The 12,445-nt window shown below is 39.5% G+C and overlaps 2 protein-coding genes across 3 annotated transcripts; one reads left to right on the top strand and one right to left on the bottom strand.

Moving 5' to 3' along the window:
* Positions 1-3,221: 3,221 nt before the first annotated feature.
* Positions 3,222-6,879, top strand: LOC126596295 (eukaryotic peptide chain release factor subunit 1-3). 2 transcript variants are annotated; one of them, XM_050262834.1, is made up of 3 exons: positions 3,222-3,385; positions 4,767-6,253; positions 6,400-6,879. In XM_050262834.1, exon 2 carries the CDS (start codon positions 4,808-4,810, stop codon positions 6,116-6,118), a length of 1,311 nt encoding a protein of 436 aa, XP_050118791.1. In that variant the 5' UTR covers positions 3,222-3,385; positions 4,767-4,807; the 3' UTR covers positions 6,119-6,253; positions 6,400-6,879. The 2 variants fall into 2 exon arrangements, with proteins under 2 accessions (XP_050118791.1, XP_050118792.1); XM_050262835.1 differs by having other exon boundaries at positions 4,767-6,220.
* A 2,989-nt stretch (positions 6,880-9,868) lies between these two features.
* Positions 9,869-12,391, bottom strand: LOC126597449 (uncharacterized). Its single transcript, XM_050264244.1, has 5 exons — positions 11,349-12,391; positions 10,998-11,174; positions 10,813-10,896; positions 10,468-10,549; positions 9,869-10,376 (listed from the first exon to the last, which is right to left on the bottom strand). Exons 1-5 carry the CDS (start codon positions 11,751-11,753, stop codon positions 10,048-10,050), a joined length of 1,077 nt encoding a protein of 358 aa, XP_050120201.1. The 5' UTR covers positions 11,754-12,391; the 3' UTR covers positions 9,869-10,047.
* Positions 12,392-12,445: the final 54 nt, after the last annotated feature.

Consider the following 12,445-nt stretch of genomic DNA (forward strand, 5'->3'; position numbering starts at 1 on the left):
CCCCTCCAGCCTTTTCATAAGCCCAAATGTACTCATTAAAATCCCCACCACATATCCAAGGAATCTCCGAATGAATAAAGTGATTTATCATCCAACCCCAAAACATTTGTCTTTCATTTCTATAAGGAGTCCTATACACCCCAGTGACACGAACCCATCTATTATCCCCTTTAATGCGCTGAACAACATCAATAATATTATGTGAAGAAAAAAACAATTTGAACCTCCAATGTGTCACCCCACCACAAGCTTAGGCCTCCAGCCCTACCAATAGGCGAGACGTTAAAACCATTCAGAAAACCCAATCGCATCCTCACCCCATCAATTCTATGATCTTTCATCTTAGTTTCAGATAAAAATATCATAGAGGGTCTCTTATTACGAATAAGCTCATGTAGAGCCCTAATTGTCGTGTCCGACCCTATACCACGACAGTTCCAAAAAATATAACTCATGGCTGACTTGCGGCTGTTGAGGGCCAGCCGCCACCACCCCGAGCCATCTTGCTCGCCTTGTTTACCAAACTCTGATCTTGGTCAGTTTCTGAGACATCCTCCAATAATTCCCTCCTGTCACGAGCCTCACATGGGACTTCCCGACTCTCTTCCTCTGCAAGAAAATCTCGTTCTACCACTAAACAAGTTTCCTTAAAACTCATGCTCCTCCATAGTCAGCCACCCTACCTTTACTAGTCTCTTCTATATCAAGACCCTTGAACTTTTTTAGCGGAGAAGTAGACAACTCCAAGCTCTGCGTTTCCATTCCCTTTTTAGTACCCCATTCAGCTAGTCCACCCAAAGTGAAGAAATCCTCAGTAACTGCTAGGAGAGAACCCGACTGCCAGCCACCCGCATGTTGACTTCCTGAAAAACTAGAATGTGAGCAGCCTTCCTCAATCGCCGTCATAGACGGACGGTTCCCATCAACCTCATTCCCTGGAACCTAGTCAGTTGAAACCAAAGATCATGGCTTTCAGCGCCAGTTCTTTTGACTGCTGCCCTGGTGAGCAGAACCCACCCTAGGTGCAATAGCCCGAGTTACATCCCCCCTTGGTAAAGTCAAAACTTTTCCTCCTCGTTGGTTCTGAGACTGAGGAAGGCCATAGCCCCTCACCTCACCAGCCTGCCGTCGCTCACCCATCCCCACATTTAACATTCTCAAAGGCTCCATAACATCCCTAACTGGATGCGCCTTTGTCCACTCTCCATACGCAGCCACCCCTTCACCAGGAGCCTGAAAATTGCATTCTGTATTACCATGCCTAATGCGTCCACATTGGTAACAGAAATCTTGGAACCGTTCATACCGAAAATCCACCCAAGTATCACGGTTCTGGTCCCTCCGAATCCAACAACCATTACATAACGGCTTACCCGTATCAATTAGGAGTCTAACTCGCAAGAACCCACGAGTTTTACCTGGATCCTCCAAAACTATAAACTGTCCAGCCGCTTGAATAAGACGTTGAATATTAGCTGAAGAAATCAAGCCCAGGGGAACGCCACGAATCTGAACCCAGAAGGGAATAGTCTTCATCTCAACTTCCTCCAAGGCTAGCTCCGGGGGCCATTTCTTGACAGATAACACCTTCTTCATTACTGCCCATGGTACATGTTCAAGAATTTTTTAGGCCATACTTTCATCTTGGACCGAAATAAGAAACGTATTATCCCTTACCCATTTGATGTCAACCTCTCCCAAATCTTTCCAAGCCGATATGAGAATATTCCTAACTCCCCATTTGTTCAACAATTTACTCGTCAGAACTTTCCCAATCAATTTGACTCCTTGCTCCATAGACGATAAGTCCAACGCCTGATCTAAATGGACCACAAGCTTCTCCACTCCACTGTTCTCCATTAGAGAATAACACAGATTGACAAGTTGCCAAACCAGAACTACAGAGTACACCAGACTCGCTGCACTAACCCTCAGTATAATTCCCCAGAATAATCTGATAAACGTCTGAAGCCATGACCCACTACACCCTGATAGATAAGGAAAAATGAACAATCCCATAAATGCATTCACTATCATATACCTGAACGGGGTAGGTGAAATACGCATTGGAGATACACCTGTCGCCGAGATTCCAAATGGCCAATAAATGACATATTTAAGACCAAGACGCCCCCTTAAATAGATCCTCATAAATACATAAACGAACAGTAGCTCCAAACAGTACATCTGAAAATCCCCTACCCACCAGAAACTGGTGAGGAAGAGTTAAAGCCTGATACCACCGCACAGGACCAAACCACCAAACGCTCAGCAAAACCCCCCAATTAATTGGCCAATCAAACCAGGAATTAAAGACCCCACCTACACCCACCCAAAACCCCAACCGTAAAAGGATAAAGCGCCACAAACCCACATAACCAGCAAAGAACCGAAGGAACCAACAAAGAGAGACAAGACAGGGAAACAACAGGAACACAGCAGAACAAAGAGAGCAAACAACATGTACAAAGACGGATCTCACAAAGGAGAAAACGCTCTCACACCGGAGAGGCCACACCTATTTTTTTTAGGCCTTCATAAACACTAGTAGACTATAATGTTTGAGTACTCGTGACTTTAGTTACAAATAATTTTTTGTTTACTAAATAAAAAGATGTTGTAAAAGCAGTGTGAATGTCCTCTATAAAAACAGTACCTACTTGAAGATTTTGGACATCAAGTCGTAATTGGTAGTTTATCACCTAACTTTTGTATTTAATATTATTGACTAATGAAAAGGTGAGGTGGAATGAAAATGGATTTGAGTCCAGTCCGTTGTTTGTTGTGTCAAAATATGAAATGCACAATACTGGATAGAGTTATAATCCCTAATAAAGTTACATGGATTACAAGTCTTATCTTACAAGTCTCTGCTAATCCAATGATATTCCTAAGAGCCAATCCAATCATATCCCCCTGAGCTAATCCAATCCTGAGTTATGAAAATTGTTAGTAATCTTCCCCTTAGCTTGAGGTTTTGAAAGGGGTAATAATCCTATAAGAACACCAAGAACGGTAAATAACAGAGTAAACCAATTGGGCTCATGGGCTGTAATTCCTCCCAAGCCCAAATAAAACCCAAATCACCGTGTTAGCCCATTGGGTTTATAGGCCCAACTCAAGAGAAATTGAGGTTGAAAAATATACGACTAAATTCTAATCGCTAGTCTAGTCTTCGACTTTTGGGAGGCAGCGAAGTCGGTTCCAAAAAATTCCAAAATTGCAAAAGGATGGTGGGACGAAGAGTTGATCTGACCTAACCACGGTTAAAAGGTGGGTTAGGGTTAGGGTTAGGCCTGGCGGCACCTGCTATTATATAGAAACATCCTCCGCCCATTTCGTCCCTCGACTCTCCAGGAGCTCTCGGCTGCGCGCTTTCTAACAGGTCCTCCCCTCTTCCCCTTTTGTTATTATTATTCTTATTTTCTTTTCCGATTTTTCTAGGGTTCTTATGCGATTTTTCTCGGTTTCTTGTGCGATTTTTCTAGGGTTCCTATGCCAGTTTTCTAGGATTCCTATGCGATTTTGTTCGCTCAATTGCTTGGATCTGCTTTTTTTTTTTTTTTTTTTTTCTGTTGAATTAGCGAATTGGTTTATTTTATATTTCATGTGAGTATATGGATGCTGTGATTGGTATTTTTTTTTTCCTGAAGGTGTGCAATCAATTCGCATATAATTGTGTTTTTTGACTTTTGCGTTATTTATTGATTTATATTTGCGTCGGAATCATCAGGTTTTCTGCTTAATTTGTAGTTGTATTGGTATGTCCTGTGATTATTAGCTTCGATCGTGAATAATTGTTGTTTTATTTTATGCTTGATATCATATATTTATCATTTTTAGCTTGATTTCATCAATTAATTGCCGGATGCGTGTGTTTCTTCTCATCCCTTGTTCCGTGCTATGGCCTTAATTAAATAGATTGCATGAAATATGTAGTGTGGAGGCGTTCCGGTATGTTATAAAGCAACGGGAACATGTGTATGTTTGTATGCTGCTTATTTCATTTTAATGTGGATTCAACGCATTTCTCTTGTGTTCTCCGGATTCAGTATTTGTAGGTAGATGCATTCATGCTATTACCTTGTATTTCAATGTGAAATGCGTGACTCCTTTTCGTGTGCTACTGAGTTCAGTATTAAAAGTTAGATTCTCTTACCTTTTATGCTTCTTCATAAGCATTTTGGGTTGTTGTCTGCTTAATTCTTTCAACCTGAAATGCATGACTTCATATCGTGTTCTACGGATTCAGTTTTTATAGTTAGAACCTCTTACCTTTTATGCTTCTATATTTTCATTTTGGTTTGCCGTCTGCTTAGTTCTTCCAACAAGATTGTGACTTCTTGTCGTGTTCTTCAAATTTAGTGTTTGTAGGTATAACTCTTGTATTTTAGCTCTTACCTTATATATTTCTTCATTTTCATTTTGGTTGACAATTGGGAGCGGCCTCCTCATAAATGGGGGTAAGGCTAGTCGACATTCACCTCTCCCAGACCCTGCGTAAAGCGGGAGCCTTGTGCACTGGGTACGACCTTTTTCATTTTGGTTGACAACTGGTTAATCCTTCCAAAATGAAATGTGTGGATATTTGTCTTGTTCTTCGATTTCAGTATTTATTGCTAAAAATTTCTGCATCCCGGTACTTTACACTTTATTACATTGTTTCATATATTGCCTTTATTTGTTGAGTTTTTCACTGTCTTGTAACTGGTGGCTTTATTTTATCTGGTTTTGTTCATTTGAAACTCATGTATGTTATTTTGCAGGCCATCAATTGTTGTTTCAGCTGTTGCTGTAATTCTTCAGAATGGCAGATGGTCATGAGACTGATAAGAACATTGAGATTTGGAAGATTAAGAAACTGATCAAGGCACTTGAAGCTGCAAGGGGTAATGGAACCAGCATGATTTCTCTCATCATGCCTCCCCGGGATCAGATTTCTCGTGTTACTAAGATGCTTGGTGATGAATTTGGAACTGCATCAAACATTAAGAGCAGGGTGAATCGACAGTCTGTTCTTGGGGCTATTACATCCGCTCAGCAGAGGCTCAAGCTTTACAACAAAGTTCCTCCGAATGGGCTTGTGCTGTACACAGGGACCATTGTTACTGACGATGGGAAGGAAAAAAAGGTCACCATTGATTTTGAGCCTTTCAGGCCAATCAACGCATCTCTTTACCTCTGTGACAACAAGTTTCATATTGAAGCTCTGAATGAACTCTTAGAATCTGATGACAAGTTTGGTTTCATTGTCATGGACGGAAATGGGACACTTTTTGGGACACTAAGCGGAAACACTAGGGAGGTGCTTCATAAATTTAGTGTCGACCTTCCAAAGAAGCACGGAAGAGGAGGGCAGTCAGCTCTACGTTTTGCTCGTCTGCGAATGGAGAAGCGCCACAACTATGTTAGAAAGACAGCAGAGCTTGCCACACAGTTTTTTATTAATCCTGCCACCAGTCAGCCCAATGTTTCAGGATTAATACTGGCTGGGTCAGCTGACTTCAAAACCGAGCTTAGTCAGTCAGATATGTTTGATCCTCGTCTGCAGGCCAAAATACTGAACGTGGTGGATGTTTCTTATGGAGGAGAGAACGGTTTCAACCAGGCTATTGAGCTGTCAGCAGAGATCCTGTCCAATGTGAAATTCATTCAGGAGAAGAAGTTGATTGGAAAATACTTTGAGGAGATTAGCCAGGATACAGGAAAGTATGTTTTTGGTGTTGAGGACACACTAAAAGCCCTAGAGATGGGTGCTGTCGAGATTCTTATTGTGTGGGAAAGTCTGGACATCAATCGGTATGTGCTGAAAAATACGACTACTGGTGAGATTATAGTGAAGCATTTCAACAAGGAGCAGGAGAACAATCAGAGCAACTTCCGGGATGCTAACAATGCGGAGCTAGAGGTTCAGGACAAGACGTCACTGCTGGAGTGGTTTGCTAATGAGTACAGGCGGTTTGGTTGTAGTCTTGAGTTTGTCACCAACAAGTCGCAGGAGGGGTCACAGTTCTGCCGTGGTTTTGGTGGCATTGGAGGAATTCTTCGCTACCAGCTTGATATGAGGTCGTTTGATGAGTTTTCTGACGATGGAGAAGTTTATGATGATTCTGAATAGCAATCAATCAACTCTTCCCCAAAACTGGTGCCGCAAGGTGGGGTGCAAAATGCCTGCACCAGTGCGCTCGGAGTTGTGGTTTCTGCTACTGCTGCTCCTGAGGTATTCTCAGAAACATTCTCTGGCTTGATTGAGGTATCGAATTCTTCTCGCTTTAATATTTATAATATTATTCTCTTTAACAACGATCAGTCCCTTTATCATGTTTTTATTTCTTGAATGACATTACGTTGTTATCTGATCTCAAAAACCTGGATCTGGTGATTTCATCTGGATCGCAGAAGAGGCAAGGAAAACCGATCATCTGGAACGAGGACACAATGCCGAGAGCTGCTGCTCCCTGTGGATCAAGACCTTCCGAACATATGCACCCGTGCATCAAGAACCCCTTTATGATGCTGGATTGTGGTCCTTGGGGTAGTGCTTTCGGTTAAGTTGTTGTATTTGGTGGTGTACTCGTGACTTAAGCCGTTACTGTCTTGGGGACAATTTCCTAGCGTCGTCGCGGCGGCTCGTCTTTGAGATGAAGCCGGGCTGAATAATCTATGTTTGAACTAGTAGTTATCTTTCTCTTATGTGCGTGTGATGACTCCGAAGAAGTAATCTATGCTTCTTCTGGCCTAATATTCCTCCTTATTTGGTGCTTTTGAATCCATTTGGTGCTCGACGTACGATATGTGGATTTGTCGTTAAATTCGTAGATCTGGCAAAGAACGGCACAATGTTGCAAGATCAATGGGCGTGATTCGTTGCTCTGTTTACCGGTTTACTATCAAGTTCTAGTTTTCTTATATGAAAATGGTTTTCTTCTATCCCTTTTAAGCTGCTTTTTTGACCTCCTAATTAAAAATGCCAACTAAAATTGAAACAAAGTTGTTTTATGAAACATTACATGAAGAATCCGGGATTTTTAGCAAAAAATGGTTCTTGATATATAATAGCATTTCACTTAGGTTCGCGACAATGAAAATTTGATAGAAATGGTCTTTTGTTTATTATAAATTATTTTGATCATTCATAGAACTAAATATGTCCATATTCTCGTTAAGTTGAGGTATTGATTTGACAAGAATCTCTTAAAACGGTGCTCAGGTAGTCGTTCCCTTTTCGCAACAACTTAACAAGAATATTTATAATTTTTATAAGGAAAGATCAAGATAATTTATTCAGGGACTACGTCTATCAATTTTAACATCAAAGATCAAAATAATTGACTATTTTAACTAAATAGTCAAGAATTTTAAAACAATGGCACAACTCTTCGAAAATTGATGTAAACAAGTTCATGCCTAACTAGTACTCATTTTGAAAACATGTGATATGATTAGAATATAGGGAAAAGATCTTTGCACTCATTTTTGGTTCTCATGCACGTTTATTTGTTTCTAAGGCACATGAGAATTAATTGAAAAATAAATATGACGTGTGATTTCTTTTTTCTTTTTGAAATTCACAATGGGATATGCCTTTTGCACTCGTAAAAAATCACTTTACACTAATGAGTGTAAAAACTTGAGAAGAAAAAAATGCATGATAACATTTTTGGATTCAAAATGATACAGGTCATTTCTCTCATCTTATAAGCTTTTTTGTATTATTTGACATCAAATTAAATAAGTTAAAAAAACAAAAGCAAAGCATATGATTAAATATAGAAGTGCGGGACCAAATAAAAGACATGATTATCATTTTTTTTATTTTTAAAAGAGGGATAATTGGTGGTAAATTATGGTTATCCACCATTTTGCTAAGAAGACTTACAGAGTCATTTCAGCCTTCCCTTATAGAAGTGCGGGACCAAATAAAAGACGTGATTATCATTTTTTTATTTTTAAAAGATGGATAATTTGTGGTAAATTACGATTATTGACTATTTTGCTAAGAAGCACTCACAGAGTCATTTCAGCCTTCCTTTGACCACAAGTTTGACTTCCACACTAGCATCGGATTTCGAACCTGAGACTTCCAGTTTTTAGTTTTAAAGAAGCCTTGTAAGCCACCATTTACCACTGGACCACCAGTTCGTGATTGATGATCATTCTTTTTAAAAGATGAGTAATAATTATCTTTCAAAAAATACATTAAACTAGAACAAAAGAGAAAGGCCGAATAAGGCCCAACAACAAAAAATAACCCAAAACATCCAACAGAGCGAAGCACGGCCCACAAAAGCTGGCCCTCCCGTGCCGAGGTTGCAGGTGACAATTAGGTCTAGCGATCGAGTCGCGGTGTGTCTATAAAAAGGCGGCCTTCGTTTTCATTCGGTGGAAATTGGAATGCGCATCCCGCGGCCGCCGTCAAAGCCAAGGCCACAAAATTCTGCAGAATCGTTTCTCTGTTTGTTGATTGATATCCTGCTTTGCTTTTCAGCCATTCTTTCTCTCTGCTAATTACTTATTCTTATTCGCATTTGCGTGGTGTGTTCGAACTTCAAAATATCGCGATTCCTTGTGTGTGTGTGTGTGTGGTTTTTTGTAATTGCCTTCTCAAACTTTGATTAAGTCATTAATCAAAGAATATATATGTTAATAAATTTGAGTTAAAAAACGTGATGCTTTTGATTTGATGTGATGTGAAGCAGCAGCAGCAGGTCCCGATGATTGAACTCCATTTATATATAAAAGTTTCAGCCTTGTCTGAATCAATTCTGTGTTGATGAGTTTTTACGTTCTGAGGGAGCTGCCCCCTTCACTTTTACTTTTGTTTTGTTTGACTTTCTTTGTAAGATTTGGAAAACCAACATTTTCCTAGGGGTGTATTACGCCCTTTTTTACTCTTTTAACTTCTTTTAATTTTCGATCATCAGATCAAAAGAATTGTAAAAGATCAACAAATATAAATTAACAAGAATGTATAAGAAGTAAAAAAATATGTGTGGATAGTACGTCCGTTTTCTTAATACGTTGAAGACTTTTAAGAAATAGTTATTGTCCAAAGACAAACTTGAGTACGACTGCTTGATTAGTGTAGTTCTTACGTGGATGAGACAACGATTTTTGACAAACTTTGCTTAATCATTCAGATAGTTGGGTTGCCCTCTTCTACCCAAGCAATTATTGTTCGACGTCAGCAATTATTGTTCGAACGTGTTCGAGCTAGCATAGATGGGTAATAAGTTTTTGATCAATTGCCTGTATAAGTTTTTATCAATTGCCTGAAATCAAATATCAACGACATTATATTAGATCAAATAATAATATAGTGTGAAATTTTTTCAACAATTGAAATTTGCTATGTCAATTTGGTTTTATTTTCACGTGTTAAACTTGTTTGCTTTTCAAAATGCTTCGATAATAAAAGGTCTCATAATTTTTTTTTAATCGAAAAACACTAAGACAAAAAGTCTCATCCAGATTTCTCTCATAACCCTAGTTTTCATGATGAACACCACAAGTCTCGTCCAATAGCCGTCACCCAAAGAGCTACCTAAACGAAATCAGACGCTGAGGAACCATTACTAGCGGAGCTATTGCGATGGAAGGTGGCGGTACGAGGACCGAAACCGCGGTTCTGTGCGCCTTCCCATGCATAAGCATTTCCCTTTCGGGAAGTTCGCTTTTGATTAAAATGTTCATAAAATTAAATTATGGTAGTCTACATAATTTTTTATTTTAAAAAATTTACTTTAAGAAAATAAATTAGTTTAAATTCATTCTTTAATAATCTTGGGCTAAAATTTTAGGCGAAAAATTGTTTCTGGGTTAAAATATAAATTTTATAGTCTAAAAATTTTGGGTTTTAGGTTGAAGATAGTCTAAAGAAAATATCGTTAATAATAAAGAAAGTGTCCTTAATAGAAAATGCACCTTTAATGATAAAGAAAGTTGTTTAAGAGTTTTTTAATGAAAAAATGTTTTGCGAGGTGCCTTTACTTACATAAATTTTCCACTAGAGGTATGATTTTTTCCAATCAAACAATTAGGACTCTCTTACCATTTATCCTTGGATAAATGGTCAGATGAGTGGGTTTCCGTTTCCCTCTGGCATATCTCATCTGCAGTAACTTGTGAACTGGGAAGTTCTACTGTGGATGGTGAAACCTTTGTGGTTACATTTGCCATGACTGCACAACTGGAAGTAGACCCGTTTGCCCTTGCGACGCTGTACATCTGCACTCCTGCATGCAATCTCTTGACCATGGCCCACATTCCTGCCCTAACACCTATCTTCACAATCTCCCTTGGAAGCCCTATATCTTCATGGTGAAACAAAAGCACTTCTGATGCCATTTGCTGCTCTTCTGCATTCCTACCGTTCACTGCTAGGTAGTTGTTTGGTATCTGTCAAAATCACTTCTTCCACCAGCGGAGAAGCTATGAACAAAACTGTACCAAAACTTATACACGTACCTGAGCTTATACGCCAACTGGAATAGTAATTATCTACCCTTATTGCTGTTTTAGACGTTGGTAAGGATGGATATGGTGTCCCCTGATATATCAGAAAATAAACAGAAAGATGGCAGTCTATTGGAATTCATGCATCTCACAGAAGGAAACATCTTGGATTTCACCGGGCGTACGTGTATACGTGAATAACACATGATGAGTGAGACATCACTGATGATAACGCAGAATATATTTTGACAAAGAACTAATAGATGGAAATTTTTTGAGTTACGATGTACTAGCTTCGTGTCTGGTATCAGTAAACATATACGAGTGTTATAACATGATGCGGGGTAAAGACGGTACCTTTGTTGTACAATAATATCCAGACGGAGATTCCCAAATACGACGGACTATAACGTATTCTCTATCACTGCAGAGGAGGGGCAACTGTGGATGTTACAGAAAAGAATGTTCAATTGAGGTTATAGTTAGGACGGAAAAGACACAAACAAATAATTGTAGCAGCTGTAAGAAACCATATATGTTACCTTTCTTATCCAGTGAACAGTCATGGTACCAGTTTGGGAGCAAACACTCAAAATCTGGAAGAATTTCAACATGTTATCCCAGCTGGATCTGAACTCATCATCCCAGAAGAAGTCTTTCAGCAACTCAGGCGATGCGTTTTCAAACACTGTTCTCGTACGGTACTGCGTAGGACCTAACTGAAATTTGATAACAATGTCACTACACCGTTAGAGGACGCTTCTGTAAGGAGTAGTTCTGCTCATAAGTGCTGCTTGTTGAAAACGTAATACAATTGAAATAACCAAGTGTAATCCAAAAGCCTTTTAGTCATTTTAAAAGTACTAATAAACAAGCTTGGTTACGTAAATTACCCGCGGGTCCCTGTACCAAGCTTGGTATGTCAGAGAAGGGGTAGAATGCTCCATCATGAGCTTCCACGGTGGACATCCGTTGGTCTCGTTTATGTGGGAAACCAATACTTTCAGATCATCCTCATCCAATTTGCAGCATTCTTGTTCGTGATCAAGAGGGTGACTACAAGACTGGCTGCCAGAGTTGGCTGTGAGCCTAGGACGGTGGCTTGCATACTCGGAGGATGTAGCTCCATATTCGTGGCCGCGTAAGCAATACACAATTCTTGGTTGCCACGAAATCCGCCAGGACCATGACCAATGCCAAGACCAAGACCATCCCTTGATGAGAATTAAGGCCATAAAAAGTGGCACCAATGCTCCAAAAACAACAGAGACTGCTGCCAGCGCCAATTGGGATATCATAGTAGTTGTTGAATGACGCTACATACAAATGTCTTCTGTTTGGCTGCTTTTGTTTGCGTATCTTGTCTTCCCAAGGGCAAGAAGAAGATGGACAGACAGGATTTCCCCTGCATTGGAGCAAAGAATTTTCCACTTTCACTCTTTTTCCTTCCAAAGCAGCTTGTCCAAGAAACAACTCATTACTATTACAGATGTAAAGTCAGTCAAGGACTATTTCAATTTTGAAAGCCCGGGCCCTCTTTATTGGACAATTAGCTAAAATGATCAGTTTTTGACATTTGGTTGTTGAAATGATATCAATCAAATATCGACGACATATCAATCAAATATTAACGACTCAACGATCGACATGCTAAAAACGAATCATTTCAGCAAGCAAATGCTAAAAGTTGATCATTTCAGCCAAAAGCCCTAAGAAATAGTAGCAAGGCCAATAAGTCAAAACATACATCTATCAAGGAGGTAACTGGAGTGGAAGAGTCAGTTGAAAAGAGGATTCCACTTTTATCACTCATTCAAACCTTGTGCATGAGACTTACATCTCACACGGCTCAATGTCACGAATGTCATCGTTTAATTTAGACCTTATAGTGCAAGAAAACGGCATGAAAATAGGTCTAGATAGTTTTGCAGTATTTTGCAAAACCGATTAAAAGTTAAACATCAGTAGTTAACTGTAACATCGGTCCAAG

Source organism: Malus sylvestris, chromosome 13, assembly GCF_916048215.2.
Source record: "Malus sylvestris chromosome 13, drMalSylv7.2, whole genome shotgun sequence".
NCBI lineage: Eukaryota > Viridiplantae > Streptophyta > Magnoliopsida > Rosales > Rosaceae > Malus > Malus sylvestris.